Genomic DNA, 16,029 nt, shown 5'->3' with positions numbered 1-16,029 from the left:
TAGTATGCGATGCATACTAGCTCATTATGTGTTTCTCTTTCAGGTTGAAAAAAAAAAATGTTAATGGGTTTACAACCTCTTTAAGGGATTTGTAGCATCTAAGACACTTACATTAACTCAACACATAGAATTAAATTGTTTTGTCTTGTTGATTGAACTGTTTGCAAATCTGATGTTTATCTTATTTCCTAATAACCTTCTACTCCAACTAAACCCCATGTAGCCTGCATAAAGTATGCCTACTCTAAGCTAGACCCTTGAAATTCACAGCACAAATAAAATGAGGGAATCTCTACCATAATTTATGAATATGCAGGTAGCCACCCTGCCCTAACCAGGGGTGTCTCTCTAAATTTAGTGGCGCTAAGCTGCAGTCAGCTTAGCTGAATTGATATCTCAGCTTCTTTAGGTCTCTCCTGGGCTCTGGTTACTGTATGTGTCTCTGTTGCCACTAGGTGGAAGGTTCTTGTCGACAAAAATATCTCAGAGCACAGTTAAGATAATTTGTCAAGCACGCGCAGGTAGTGGATATATTTATCCACTTTTATACTTTTATTGACAAAAATATCCTGAATGTTCTGTAAAGACCTTGTGTAAAGAGTATATGTGTATAAAAGCATAAAATTCTTCTTCTTTGAGTATTGCAATATACATGAGTATACAAACACGCATATGCACCTAAATTACTGCAATCAAATGTAAAATGTTCTATTCTTGTTTTACGGCTCTGTACTCATCGCTCTATTACTAATCAATACGCAATGCATCTATATGCAGATCGATAAAAAAAAACATGGCGTTTTTTACTCCTGTGTGCAAGATGCCTTAAAGTGGATGTACAGGTGTTCTCATTGGAACATTTACCCTCACCTCTAGTTCTGTTGAAAATGCCAAGTTATACCACCACTTCATATTTCAGTGACAATGGTCAAAGCTTTTTATTTATTTTTTATTTTTACTTTAGCTAGAGTAGGGATGGATTACACACCTTTGTAAGGCCCCTTTCACACAGGCGGACCGTTCAGATCCCCCTCTCAGTTTTTTTGGCGGATCTGAAACGTCCCCCTATGCATCTCTATGGGGCATCGGATGTCAGCGGAGACATGTCCACTGACATCTTATCCGATCTGTCAAATCTGGACGGATGGAAACCCTATTTTCCATCCGTCCAGCGGATCGGATGGGATCAGATGAGAACGGACAGAAGGTCCGTTCCCAATCCGATTCCCCCATAGAGAACAGCGGGGACCTGACAGCTGTGTCTCCGTACACAGCGCAGAGACAGAGCTGCCATCCGCCTGCTCAGCGGAGGATCGGCTGATCAATCCCCCGCTGAGATAAACGGTGTCCTCCGATGGACCAGATTGTGTGAAAGGGGCCTAAGTGTTTATTTTTTCCTGTGCCCCAGTTTAGCAGATTCACCCTCAGTAATTTTTGTAGTGACCATTGTCACTTAAATATAAAGCGGTGGTAAATGTTGGCGTTGTCACCAGAACTAAAGGTGAGGGTATATTTTCCAGTGAGAACACCTGTTCAGGGGACAACTGTTTAATAGGAGAATGTCCCTCACTCTGTACATATTTCCCTTAACTTTCTTATGTGTCTCTAAAACAGGAGGCAAAGGGAAATCTCCCCAGTGGGATATTGGCAGCAGAAAAAGTTTTAACTTTTCCCTGCTCTATCCAAAACAACAGCAGTTTTTGCTATACATACACTTTAACCACTTGACGACCAGGCTATAGCCGAATGATGGCTACAGAGCAGCCAGCCAGTTCTGGGAGGGCATCATTTAATGTCCTCCTGTGATCGCCACCGCTGTGATGCGTGACGTGTGGGCGGTGTACTTCGTGATCGTTGTGTCCTCTGGTCACAGATTGGGGGTAAAGAGCCAATCAGCGGCTCTGTACCACGTGATCAGCTGTGTCCAATCACAGCTGATCACGGTGTAAACACAAGCCACGACAATGTGAGGAGAGGAGAGGAGAGGAGAGGAGAGCTGATAACCGGCTTGGGTGAAAGGGACATCTCCACTTCTACACTGATAATTGATAACTGATTATCAGTGCAGTCCCAACAGTGCACACCAGTGCTGCCAATCAGTGACCACCAGTGCTGCCAATCAGTGCTCATCAGTGCTGCTAATTAGTGCCCATCAGTACCTCCTCATCAGGAAACATTTCATATGGTTAAGGTGTTGCATGTCTGTGTAATTGTCATTCAAAGTGTGACAGCGCTGAAAGCTGAAAATTGGCCAGGGCAGGAAGGGGGTGAAAGTGCCCAGTAGGCAAGTGGTAAACTGTATACAAACTCAAACAAAAAAAACAAAAATGTTGTTGTACATGTTTCTTCAATGGCAAAAGTTAAAAAAATTGTTGCTGATGGAAGCATTTTGACATTATTTTGAGAAGCTTCTGAGATCTTTCAGAATTTATTGACAGGTGCATTTGAACTGCAGTTGCCATTCTTCTGATTTGCATTTGACTATTTGCATTTGACTATTTGCATTAGCTAGTCAACAGAGTTAATTAGGAAGTCACATGTACTGCTCTTAACGTGTTACTAAACATATACACGCTAATTTACCAACAGTACCATTAGTAATCATGCTTGTTATACTGGGTTAATCCTCCACATTTGTCAAAAGGCCCCTCCTTACCTAGTCCCCAATACATCTGCTGATAGTAGAGAGCCTTGGAGGCATTCTGGACATGCTCAGTTTGTTGTGTATTGTTAGAGAGTTTTTTTTGCTTCTTTTTTTCTTTTTTGAAGGGTGCATGTGATCAGCACAGGGCTAATCAGCACTGTCCAGACAGAGGGTCAGGTGTCCTGCAGCCTCAGTGGACAGTCAGAGGAGAATGAAAACTCCTCTTACAAGTTTTAACCAGGCACTGAAAGAAATCACAAGACTGCTATATACCGCTGATGAGAAAATATATTTAGCAGTTTAGATGTATTAAAATAATTGCTTTTCCATGTTCTGTGTACTGTGGGAGCAGTGGAGAAGCTAGACATTCTAGAGGAAGAGGAGGTGAAGGGAGAGGAGCAGAAGTGGGAGGAGGGAGAGCAAGAAGAAGAAGGAGAGATAGGAATAGGAGTGAAAGAGAGAGATGGAAAAGTAGAAGAGGGATGAATAAAGGAGAAAGAGAGGAGGGGGGAGGTGAGGGGAGAGGAAGGGGGTGAGAAACGGGGTACGAGAGAGAGAAAGGGAGAGAAATAGGGGAGAGAGAGAAAAAGAAAGATGTGGGGACAGAGTGGAGGTGAGAGAGAAAAAGAGGGGGTGAGAGAGAGGAAGGTGAGGGAAGGTGTGAGAGAGAGGAGGGGTGCAAGAGAGAGAGGTGAAAGAGAGGGTGACGTAGAGGATGTAAGAGAGAGATAGGGGGTGTGAGAGGGGGGTGAAGGATAAAGAGAGTGGGTGAGACAGAGAGAGGATAATGGGGGAGACAGAGGGTGGGGGTGAGAGAGGGGAGAGAGAGACAGGGTGGGGAGAGGGGGGTGAGAGAGATGGGGGTGGGAGAGAGAGAGAGAAAAGGGGTGTGAGAGAAGGGGGTTGAGAGAGAGAGGAGATGAGGGAGGAGAGGGGGCTGAGAGAGAGGGGTGAGAGAGCAAGGGGGTGAGGGAGGAGAGGGGGGTGAGAGAGATGGGGGATGGGAGAGAGAGAGAAAGGGGGTAAGGGATAGGGGGTGAGAGAGAGAGAGGGGGAGAGTGGTGAGAGAGATAGGGGGTGAGGGAGGAGAGAGGGGGCTGAGAGAGAGAGGGGGTGAGGAAGGAGAGAGGGGGATGAGGGAGGAGAGAGGGACTAAGAGAGAGAGAGGGGGTGAGAGAGGAGAAAGGGGTGAGAGAGAGAGGTGGGTGAGGGAAGAGAGAGGGGACTGAGAGAGAGGATGGTGAAAGGGAAAGAGAGAGGGGGTGAAGGGGGTTGGAGAGAGAGGAGAGGAGAGAGGAGAGGACTCCTCTATCACCCTATACTACACCAGGAGACCACTCCATGCCTGATGCCTGCAAAGTACCTGGATTTTATCAGCAGGATGCTATCTGATCACTGCATTATCCATGGTGAAGGAGTCAGTGCTTTGTCATGTCATCTAATACCACAGACTCCTTTCACCTTCCCGCTGCCTGCCGCCTCCCCTTCACCATCTATTGTCAGAACAGAGCTACTCCAGCACATGAGACAGGATTGCTCTCACTTTGCATCAGACTGTACACACACAGTTTGATTAGAGGTCCCCTTCCCATATTTCCTGCTGGAATGAGCAGTCCTTGGAGGAGATAGGGGTGGTAATCAAACTGTGTGTGTACAGTCTGATGCCATTTAAGTGCCATCTTGTCTCATGTGCTGGAGGAGCGCTGTTCTGACAGGAGAGGAGAGCACGGAGAGCACAACACAGTGCTCTCCTCCCACTGCCCCAGGATGCCGTTCCCTTGTCCCGGCTCTGAGTGCAGGCTAGGGTCGGGGAGATCAGCGGCAACTCAGGCATAACATCCAAGGAAGGGCTGGGCGTGGCCATGTCTGTGTGTCTCCCTCCAGCAGCTGAAAGCCGGCAGGGGGGAAAGGGGGAGAAACTGGCTTTCAGCTGCTGAAGAGACGAGCACCGGGCATCGTTCTGTCTTTGCACCTCCCCACCCCACCGATCCCCCTGCTGTCCGAGACCACTACAGGAATACCCCCCTGATGGTCTTCTCCTCCGCTCCTATCCTGTTCTCCCCTCACCTTCCCCCCAGGTAGTGCTTGAAGTCCGCCCCTGGCTACAGGTTGTGAGTAGACCCAAAAACACAGACTACACTGGACGAAGGGTGCGTTGCCTTACGTACCTTATGCCATCGGTATTAAAATATAACTTTTATTAATTTCTAATAAAACAAAACCTGAACTGTATATGTACATAGAGGGAGGGTGTATTAATTGGTTGGCCAGCAATGTACTAATGAACATTACATACGTATTGAAAGAGAGAGCGAGAGCAGAAAAGGTACACAACTCTCCTTCTATACAATCCAGGGATTTAGTAGCTACAAGTCTCAACTTACTATTCCTGCTGACCAGATCTAAAGGCTACAAAAAACACAATCTCTCTAACTTCTATTCAAAGTGTCCCCTCTACACCTGATTGTCCGCCAGTAACTGATGTCTATGTGTTGATACAGTAAACCTGCCTTATTGAAGCTCTCTCTCTTTCAAACTCTCCTGTCAGGTCTAAGATAACATAACAAATTGTCCCGCCTAATGAATTCTATAGGCCAGAAAGGTACTCTCCCTGCCTCATGAAAATGCTAAAGCCCTGAGTACTAACATTGCCTGCCAACCCTCCAAAAACACCCTCCCTACAGACCATGCTTAACCCTAAATCATAAAGCTGCTCCTAAAAACTATAAACTCTACATGTTTTGCTTAATAAATAAGCTTCGTCAGGAGTGAAAAATAAATGCATCAAAATAAAAGGGTCAAAGAAATAAAGAAAGTTTGTGGAGGGGACCAACCTTTCCCCACATGGTTAGAATAAAAATGGCGGCTTCCCCCTCCCTTCCCTCTATTATAGGGTTTTCCCATTCGGTGGGGAATATCACCATCTAGTGGGGATTAACCAGAAAGCAGGTTCCAAATCAGGGAAAGAGTAAAAAAGTCTATCCAAATCCCCGGGGAACCTCTTATAGGGTACCATGTAAGAAGGTGTAGAGATAATGGATTATCCCATATCCACCTATAAATCACCCTTCCTGCTTTACCCAATCTTTTTTGACCATTTTAATCAGTACAGATCATTCTAAGCTAAATTTAGTTTAATTTAAAGGGCAACTCAGAATACACACTGCAGAGCCTGATAATTCCTAATGAAGGGCAAATAAGTAAAACCTTCATTGAGGCCAGATGGTGCACGCAAATTGAGCCAAAAGATCCACCTTGCCCTTCCTTGCACCCAATTTTGGTTGTTCAATAACCCAAAACCTAAGTTGGTATGGGTTCTTATTGTGTACCTGTCACATATGTCTAACCAAAGTTCTCTCTCTATTAAGTGCTATATCATCAATATGTTCCAGGACTCGTCGCTGTAACTGACGAATGATTTTGCCCACATATAATTTGGGGCAAGGGCACTTAGCTGCATAGATCACTCCTTCTGAGCGGCAATTATAAAATGCTTTTAATTGGATCATTGTACCATCTTTCAGATTCACATACTCCTTGGTTGTCGGGATATATGTACATGCCTTACAGTGCCCACATTTAAAGCAGCCAATAGGTTGTCATGGTAGCCAAGTGGAAGTGGATGGTTGTGGTGGAATTCTATTGAGATGGTTATGTACTAGCATATTTTTTAGGTTTTTTTCCCCCTCCTGTATATAATTAGGGGGAGGACACCATGTAAATCTTTTTCATCGTGTAAGATGTTCCAATATCGTCTAATGATGTTAAAAATCTGAACCGACTGGTTGGAATATGAGCTAATAGTTCGGAATCCCGCCTGTGTGTCCCTTTGCTTTTGTTTGTCAACCAATAGACTTTCTCTTGGGATGTCTTTTACCTTTTGATATGATCTTTTAAGGTCGTGCATCTTATGTTCCCTCCATGAAAACCGTTCCTTTCGCAAGGGGCTTTCTGTCTGAAAAGCCTGCTCCGTTGAGCAGTTTTGTTTGGCTCTCATGAATTGGCCAGTGGGTATACCCCTTTTAAGAGATGCTGGGTGGCTACTATCCCAATGAAGAAGAGCATGTGTGAAAGTTGGTTTCTGATATACTGTATAGTTGTCTGAATTGAGCCCTGGCCATCCCTTTTAATCAACAGATCTAGAAAATGAATGCCTTCATAATTGATCTCGCTTGTGAAAAGCATGCCAATCTCATTCTCATTCAGACACTTCACAAACTCCACAAAGGTTTCTTTCTGGCCCTTCCACAGAATAAATATGTCATCTAGAAAACGTACCCAGAGAGGGATAATTGATGTATAATTGTTCATAGCCTCACGCTCCCACCAACCTAAAAATAGGTTGGCATACGTCAGTGCACATGCAGTGCCCATGGCGGTGCCCCTCCGCTGTTTATTTATTTGCCCATCAAAGAGAAAGAAGTTGTGTTCCAGTATGAACTTTAATAGTTCCAAAAGAAACTCCATATGTGTCTGGAAAACCACTCCTGTCGCATCCAAAAAGAATCTGCATGCCTGTATCCCTAAATCCTGTCTGATATTTCAACATCTAGGCTCGCTAACCATGTATCCTCTTCTAAGACTATGTCAGTCAACCTGATCACATTATCCCTAGTGTCCACAATATAGGACGTTAATTCATGAACAAATGGACACATGACAAGGTCGACATATTTGCTAGCTCCTTCTGTCAGATTCTCATTGCCGGAAACAATCGGACGACCCAGAGGTCTGTCCTGCTGTTTGTGCACTTTAGGGAGAGAAAATGGTCAGAAAAGATTGGGTAAAGCAGGGAGGGTGATTTATAGATGGATATGGGATAATCCATTATCTCTACACCTTCTTACATGGTACCCTTCAAGAGGTTCCCTGGGGATTTGGATAGACAATTTTACTCTTTCCCTGATTTGGAACCTGCTTTTTGGTTATTCCCCACTAGATGGTGATATTTCCCACTGAATCGGAAAACCCTATAAACAGAGGGAAGGATGGGGGAAGCCGCCATTTTGATTCTAACCATGTTGGGATAGGTTGGTCCCAACCACAAACTTTCTTTATTTCTTTGACACTTTTATTTTGGTGCATTTATTTTTCACTCCTGGCAAAGCTTATTTATTAAGCGAAACATGTAGCGTTTATAGTTTTTGGGAGCAGCTTTATGATTTGGAGTTAAGTATGGTTTGTGGGGAGGGTGTTTTTGGAGGGTTGGCAGGCATTGTTAGCACTCAGGGCTTTAGCATTTTCATGAGGCAGGCCTAAGTACCTTTCTAGCCTTTAGAATTCATTAGGCAGGGCAATTTATGTCAGTTACCTGCTAGTCAGCCATTTTTGGATAGTGCTAGTTTGAGAGAAGTGCTCAGGGCCTTAGCATTTTGATGAGGCAGGCCTGAGAAACTATTTCAGCATTCAGAATACGATAGGCAGGAAATATCAGTTTAGTTGCTAGCCAGCCATTTCATTTTGATAGTGCTAGTATGTTAGAAGGCTTTAAGAGCAAGATTAACCAGCCAAGTGTGCAGGGTGTGGCCATTTAGAAACAGATAGGCCACATCATTTGAGATAGACCTGACAGGAGAGTTTGAAAGAGAGAGAGCTTCAATAAGGCAGGTTTTCAGTGACCAGTGTAGCCTTTTTGAGTCAGGTGAGCTAGATTCTCACACCGCCCTAAAAACTACTTGGCAAGCAGTATCTACACAAAGACATCAGTAAAGCCCCGTGCACACAAGAAGAAATTCGGCCGGGAAATTTCGTCCGACGACCGATCTGCCGATTTTCGGCTTGTTAGTATGGTGCTTCCGACAACCGACTCCGACTTTTCGGCCGAAAAAATCCTGGTGTGCAGGCTATATAATTTTTGTCGACTGTCAAAACACGTCCGATTTTCGTCTCATTAGTACAGATTTCAAAGGGGAAAAATCTTATGAGCAAGACTAGGCATGCTCAGAGATGAAAGAACACATAGAAAGCAATCCAAAACATGACATCAATTCTGAAGTAGAATTCTGTCATGCGGGAAAATTTGTGTTCAGTCTAGAGCACATTCCAACCAACAGACACGCACTCTGGACAAAAGACGGACGACCGGTCGGCGGAAATGCGTTGCGTGTGTACGAGGCTTTACTGGCGGACAATCGGGTGTAGAGAGGGCACTTTGAATAGAAGTTAGAGAGATTGTGTTTTTTGCAGCCTTTAGATCTGGTCAACAGGAACAGTAAGTTGAGACTTGTAGCTACTAAATCCCTGGATTGTATAGAAGGAGAGTTTTGTACCTTTTCTGCTCTGGCTCTGTCTTTCAATACGTATATAATAATCATTAGTACATTGCTGGCCAACCAATAAATACACCCTCCCTCTATGTTCATATACAGTTCAGATTATGTTTTATAGAAATTAATAAAAGTTATATTTTATCTCTTATGACAAAGGGTACGTAAGGGAACGCACCCTTCGTCCAGTGTAGTCTGAGTCTATTGCCAGTTTGGTATACTTGTGTAAAATTTCAGGTATTAGTCAGTATTGATTAGACCCAAAAACAGTTTCACGGGAGGCATCTGGCGGGAAATAGCAGAGGGAGAGAGAATACAGTCCTCACTGCCTCTGGCTGTCTCCTCCTCGCTCTCAGCGCTGCACTGACAGGAGAAGTTATACCGCTGTCACTGCTTGTTGTCAGCAGCACCCCTCTCTATGCGGCGTCCGAGGCAGATGCCCCCTCCCCCCTAGTTTCGGCCCTGTGTGGGAGACCAGATATAGTGAATGCAGGGTCCTGGGTTTAGTAACACCAATGCAGTTGTGAGTTGCAGAAACTAAGCCTGGTCACAAAGCACATTCTCCTTTTTTACATGCCTGAGAAGACTTTCAGTGTGTGCATAGAACACAAACAGATGCTCACCTTAGTGCAGTCGTGACTACTGTCGACGTAAACCCTTTTTATAACTTTAAGAGGGGAACACATTTTGGAAATGTCTGATGTCAGCGTTTGAAATCCAAAATCATAATCATTGACCTTTTCAAAGTGAAGAACCTAGTATAAAAGAAGAAATTGTATTACAATGAAAAATACATGAACATATGGACATGTGGAATGTTCACTTTGCAAGGGAAGTTGTACTTTGCATTAGAAGTTTCCTCAGAGGTTAGTCAGGGTGCTGAAAATTCACTGCATAGAATACCCAATCATATCATATAATAAAAAAAAAAAAAATGAATTTTTGCTTGCATGTAATTGGATGATGGAAGTCAGCAGAGCTTCACCTCATTCACTAAGCTCTTATAAAAAAATTCCATACAACTTGCCTTGCAGAGTGCCATTTTCTTTGCAAAGCAAACAGTCTACTTGCCTTTAGTAAATCAACCCCATTAGGTCAACCAAGAGCATGCACATTCTTTTTTTTTCTTATTAAAATTATCTTAATAATAGTTAATGTTCTATGTATTATGATGTGCACTGCCACAAAATTCTGCATTTTTATTTGATTATCAGCAGGTAAGACACCTTAAGTAAATGGCAGTTACAAAAATGGAGGAAGCTAGAGGCTATCCTTAATTGTTCTCCTTGTTATCATAGAAATGTGGCATTGGTGAAGATGAGCTTGTTATGTGTTTTAATCTTTGAAAATATTTGATTTATTCCCTAAAGAATAACACATTCCAGGCATTGTGTATTTTTAAATATTTTACCAGCCTGGAACAATGTAACTGTATATACCATACTTGTTTGATGCTCATGGAAGCTGGAAAACACTGAAGTGGACACTGCTACTCCGGTGATCTCCTCTTGCTTCTGGGTCCCGAGCTGACAGGAGCTCAGCCATGAAGCACGTGTGCCATTCAGAGAATGCTTTGCATTTCTATGCAAAATGTTCTCTGATTGGACAAGTTGGACAGGCAGGGTGGTGATGTCAAACTCCCCCCCTTGTCTAATCAAAACAATTCTTGCATTCATTCAGAAAATACAAAGAATTTCTGAATGGCACCTGTGCCAAACAGCTAACCTCTTGTGTTTACAATGCATTAGACCAGCCACTTAGCATGGGACCCAGAAGCAAGTGGAGACCACTGGAATAGCAGTGTCCAATTCAGTGATTTGCAGTTTGCAGGGGCATCAGCCAGGTACTGTATATGCATAGTTACAAGCTGGACCAATGTAACTATGTTAATATATACCATTCCTGCAGGGAGCACAGCACAGCCTCCCACTGTCACTACTCCTGTAAATGTGCTGCCTGTAAGTTTGGGAGGGAGTGGGGGTGGGGGAATTGTACTGGGAACACAATGGGGTGGGGGGTAACAATTGTTTGTGCTTTGGATGAGAGGTTTGTGGAGATGGGGGGGGGGGGGGGGGTTGAGGGGTATTCATGTTAGGAAGGAGGATTTGGGGGGAGAGGATTTGTGTTAGGAGAGGGGATCTGGGGGGTGGATTTGTGCAAGGGGTGGGGGGATTTGGGTTAAGAGGGGTACTGGGAGCGGGAATTTGTTGTAGGAGGAGGATTTGGGGAGGAGAGGATTTGTGCTAGGAGGGGAAATGGGGAAGATTTTTGTTGGATGGGTTGAAGGGATTCGGGCCAAGAGGGGGAATTGGGGGGATTCATGCTAGAAGGAGGATTTGGGGGAGAAGATTTGTACTGGGGGGGTATTTGTGTTAGGAGGGAAGATTTGGGGAGAGAGAATCTGCGCTAGGAGAAGAATTAGGGTGGTGGGGATTTGTACTAGGGGAGATTTCGGGGGGGGGAGGTTTGTCCTGGGAGGGGGAATTTGGGGGGATTTGTAATGGGAGATTTGAGAGGAAAGAATTTGCACGCTAGGAGGGTTGATTTTTTTGGGTGGGGGAAAACTTTGCTAGGTGAAGGCAATTGGAGGGGCATTTGATCTAGGAGGTGGGATTGGGGTGAAAAGATTTGTGCTTGGAGGTGGATTTGGACTGGGAGGACGAGGAATTTTGCCATTTTTGTTTGAGGAGAATTTTGGCTCACAGAGGTTATTTATGTTTAGGGGGGGTGAGCATGCTGATTAGTGCTGGAGTTTTTTTTTCAAGGAGGGGGGGGGGGGTCTGCTGAGACAGGAAACGTATATATTGGGGGAGGGCACAGATTGTTGTCTTCACATTGGGTGCTAGATGACCTCGTCCCTCCACTGCACACAAGGCACTCAGCAGATCCCCTCCTTCCCACACAGCACACAGCTGAAATCAGATTTCCTTACAGATACAGCCTGCTGACCCCTGTCCTCCGTCCTGCTAACCCCTTTACACTGCCCTGCTAGCCGCTGTACCCCGCCCTGCTGAACCCCTTTCCTCTGCCCTCTGATCCCTGTTCTCTGTCCTGCTGACCCCTGTCCTCTGTCCTGCTGACCCCTGTCCTCTGTCCTGCTGACCCCTTTTCTCTGCTCTGCTGACCCTTGTACACTGCCCTACTGACCCTTGTCCTCTGCTCTGCTGACCCCTATATATTGACATATTCGCCCACCACACACTACCCTACTGACTCTTATAAATGTCCCTGCTGACCTCCTATCCTCTGTCCTTCTGCTCCCCTGTACACTGTCCCCTGCTGACCTTGCATCCTCTGACCCCCTGAATTATTTTACTGCAACCCCACATCAGGCTACATCTGGCCATGCTTTGCAGCCTAGCTATTCAGGTCCTCATGGCAATGTATTGTAGTTGCTGATTATCAATAAACAGGAAGGAATAAAAAGGAATAAACATGAAATTATCACCTACCTTTTCTATTTCAGTTGCTGTGTCTCCCTTGGCTCCTTTAAAAGCTAAAGCCAAAGTAGAAGAAACGCAAATCGGTGAAAAGATGAAATTATCTGTCTTGCTTTTTTCACAGAACATTTTTAGAATGTCAACGGCCAAAGATGTGTTTGCCAGACGGAAAGCATCCATTATCTACAACATAAAACAGTGCATTAAAAAGAGTGGTATACACCACACACACTCACACATATATATACAGATATATATATATATATATATATATATATATATATATATATATATATATATATATATATATATATATATGTTACAATAATGTAGAATAAAATTGATGTAAATGAAAAAAGTAAGCACAAAATGAAAATAAATAAATAAATAAAACACTGCAAAGTATATGTGTCGGATAAAAAGAAAAAGATTTGTTAACTTTCCAAGCTCTCATGCTTACTCTCATGCTTACTCCCTGTTTTGGCTATTGTTTTCTGGGTCACTTTATGAACAGCAAGCAAAACTATTTTGCCTGCTGTCTGTATTTGCTAAGCTATTTATTTATTCTTTGACAATTCTGTCATCACATAGACCCAGCGTCTGTAATCATATTTCAAAGACTTGTATATTTGATAAGACTTAGTAGTATGTGGCAGGAAACCCCATGGGGTTCCCTGCTTGAATACTTTTCAAGAAAAGTTAGACCGGCTGCTTTAGCTTCTAGCTATAATCATTGTCTTTTCCCAGCAGGGACAGCTTTTCTTGCCCGCTTACCCCGTGTTTGCAGGAAAGAAATTTGCACAATCTATGGCCTGTAATGCCTGACGAAGGGGTCCTGCGTGCCCCCGAAACATTGCACCTATCTTGATGTGATCCTTTTGAAATAAAATGTTTCTTCGGACTGCTGTGCAAGATGCTTGGTGTGCTGGCAAATATGTATGTATCTGTGATAGACTCAGTGTCCAGCTGGTGATCACTGCAGCACCCACAACTGATGTGCTTATATCCAGGAAGGTGTGCGATGGGAATATGAACTATTCTTAGACTACTTCCAAACATTTAATAAACCTCTGCTGGTCTGGCTGGTAATAGTCAGATTGTAAAACCTATTAGAAATAGATTTCTGCAGATCATTTGTAGTACTTGCTTGAAATTAGCAATAATTTATGGGTGGCTGCTTCATACATAACAGTAACATGCATATTTGAAACAATCATGCACGTTTATGCCACTGTCAACAGAATGATCCTTTTGGCGGCTTTCGATCTTCCAACCTCTTTCTTATGTCTAAGGATAGCATTGGGTTAGCTACAGACTATTTGGCCAGACTGATATTTTTGCACTGAGGTAACCTGCCTTGCCAGAATGCATGGCAAAGCACAACTCCTAAAGAAGAAGTACAGCCAAAGCTTGTTTGGCTGTACTTCTGTGAATCAGATCATTTTGCACTCCCGTGACCCCTTTTCAGCAGACAGCGGGGCTGAAGCCTGCTGTCGGCTGACGTAACCAAGCCGGTTCAGGCTCAGGAAGGATCGCTACCATGTGATTGGGATCCGCCCACATGCATGGACCGGAACCTGACTCAGGCTCTCAGTAAGCCGCTGAGAGCCTAAACCGGGCACTCTTGCCCTCTCCACAGCCCAGTGCTCCAGTGAGCATGAGGTGGGGGCAGAGAAGACTGACAGTCACTAGCTGTGAGAGGGAGCTGTGAGACCCGAGCAATCAGTGGTGTTTGATCACTTGGTTCTCAGTGTTAGAACAAGCGTGGGACAGAGGCAGCATCAGACCGATGCTGTATCAATATAGGTAAGTATGATTTTAACACACAACAACAATCCTGCATTTTAGAGCACCATAGCCCACTGTTGTAAAACATCTGTGCGTTATGATGCACAGGAAATAAAAAAGTGCAGATGTTTTAAAAGATCTACTGCAGCAGCCCATGTAAAACATGTAGACACATATTAAGCAGGGACGTGCTCTTGGGGCGGGCAACTGATGGGACCAGGGGATCAGAGAGGAAGCCTTGGTGTGATGCTGTAGGCTGTGTCTATTAGGCTCTATTCACAATGGTGCGCTTTTGCTGTGCAAAAGCGCGAGAAAAATAGTTATATATTTGAAAACATGTTCACACCTCTGAACACTGTTTTTTTTTTTTAAATTGGACTGCATTTTAAAGTCCTGCTTTCTGCCTCTTTGGTACCCTGTTTTAAAAATGCACCAAAAACACACCTTTAATTACAGTAAATGGAAAGGCACTTAAAGATGGACCATACGTTTTTTTAAAGTTCCTTTTTTGAGTCACATGTCAATATTTTTTTCAGGTGACCAGGGAGAAAAATGCATGCAAAATGCATGTAACATGTATTACATTTTAATGCAAAATGTAATGCAAAATGTAATGCAACACATTAAAAACACACTACAAATGCAATAATCATTTTCAAAAAATGCATAACGCATTTTACAAAAGCACCAGTGTGAACAGGCCCTAATCATAACATGTGTGCGTTAACACATCAAAAAGGCTGAGTCCTTTTTCAGACCTCATTTAGTTCCAGTTCCTATAAATGGAGAGGAGTGGAGGAGAAGAGAGCCAGGTCCACATATCTCACGTCTATCTCTGTAGGTGGCTAGTTCTAGACAAGCTGGACATAAGGGCCACATTTTGCAAAGCAAATTAAACAATATATCAACTGGAAATTAAAAATATAGTATTGTCACAATATACTGTATCTATGCACTATGAAAAATAACTGCATTACAGTAATTATTCTATCTGTCTACAATATCTATCATACCTCCCAACAATCATGAATGCCGCCAGACTATCCTAGAACTTTAACAGAGTCCCAGTGTCCCATGGATCCCGTAGCCAGAACACTGCTTGTGTCATCTCCCTGCTCTCTCTCTTTAGAGTGGGGGTCGGTACCCCCTCAATCACAATCTTCCTGTTGATTGCAGGCAGGTGATGGATATAGCAGTGTAGAGAAGAAACTCCTCTCTCATCCATCCCAGGCACTTGTATGTGACATCACATGGAATGTGTGAAAAGTGACACCAAAACATAGCAATGTCATACCGTTGCTCACTGCACTACAGACTACTGACTCCTGTACTGGCCCCCTGTACTCTGCTCTTCTGACTCCCCTTACTCTGCCCTGCTGACCTCCTGTGCTCTGCTGACCTCTGTACACTTGCCCTGATTTCCCCTGTACTCTGCTCTACTGACCCCTGTACTCAGTTCTGTTGACCCCCTGTACTGTGCCCTGCTGACCCGCTGTACTTTGACCTTCTGACTCCCTGTACTCTGGCCTGCTGACTAGCTGTACTCTGGCCTGCTGACCTCCTATACTCTGCCCTGCTGACCCTAGTACTCTGCACTGCTGACCTATGTACTCTATTCTGCTGACCCCTGTATTCTTCCCTGCTGACCCCTGTACTCTGCCCTGTACTTTGATGTTCTGAGCTCCAGTACATTTCTCTGCTAACTCCTATACCCTGCCCTGCTGACCCTCTCTACTCTGTCCCCCTGTACCCTGCCCTGCTGATCCGGTGTACCCTGCCATGCTGACCCCCCTATACTCTGACCTGCTGACCTCATGTACTTTACCCTGCTGACCCCCTGTACTCTGCCCTTCAAACTAATGACCCCTGCATGCTGCCTATAAATTACTGA

At 44.2% G+C, this 16,029-nt stretch overlaps 1 protein-coding gene across 1 annotated transcript in view; it reads right to left on the bottom strand.

Annotated features, from left to right (window-relative positions):
- Nucleotides 1–16,029, bottom strand: part of SERPINB5 (serpin family B member 5) — a 50,246-nt gene that overhangs the window by 16,883 nt on the left and 17,334 nt on the right. Inside the window, exons 2-3 of the mRNA XM_082259936.1 lie at nt 12,363–12,533; nt 9,534–9,665 (exon numbers count right to left, since the gene is read on the bottom strand). Of these exons, the coding sequence (XP_082116062.1) occupies nt 9,534–9,665; nt 12,363–12,530 (300 nt within the window). The 5' untranslated portion in view covers nt 12,531–12,533. The remainder of the gene's footprint in view (nt 1–9,533; nt 9,666–12,362; nt 12,534–16,029) is intronic.

Source organism: Pelophylax lessonae, assembly GCF_965119305.1.
Source record: "Pelophylax lessonae genome assembly, chromosome: 5".
NCBI lineage: Eukaryota > Metazoa > Chordata > Amphibia > Anura > Ranidae > Pelophylax > Pelophylax lessonae.
This window is presented reverse-complemented; position numbering and strand designations above follow the sequence as displayed.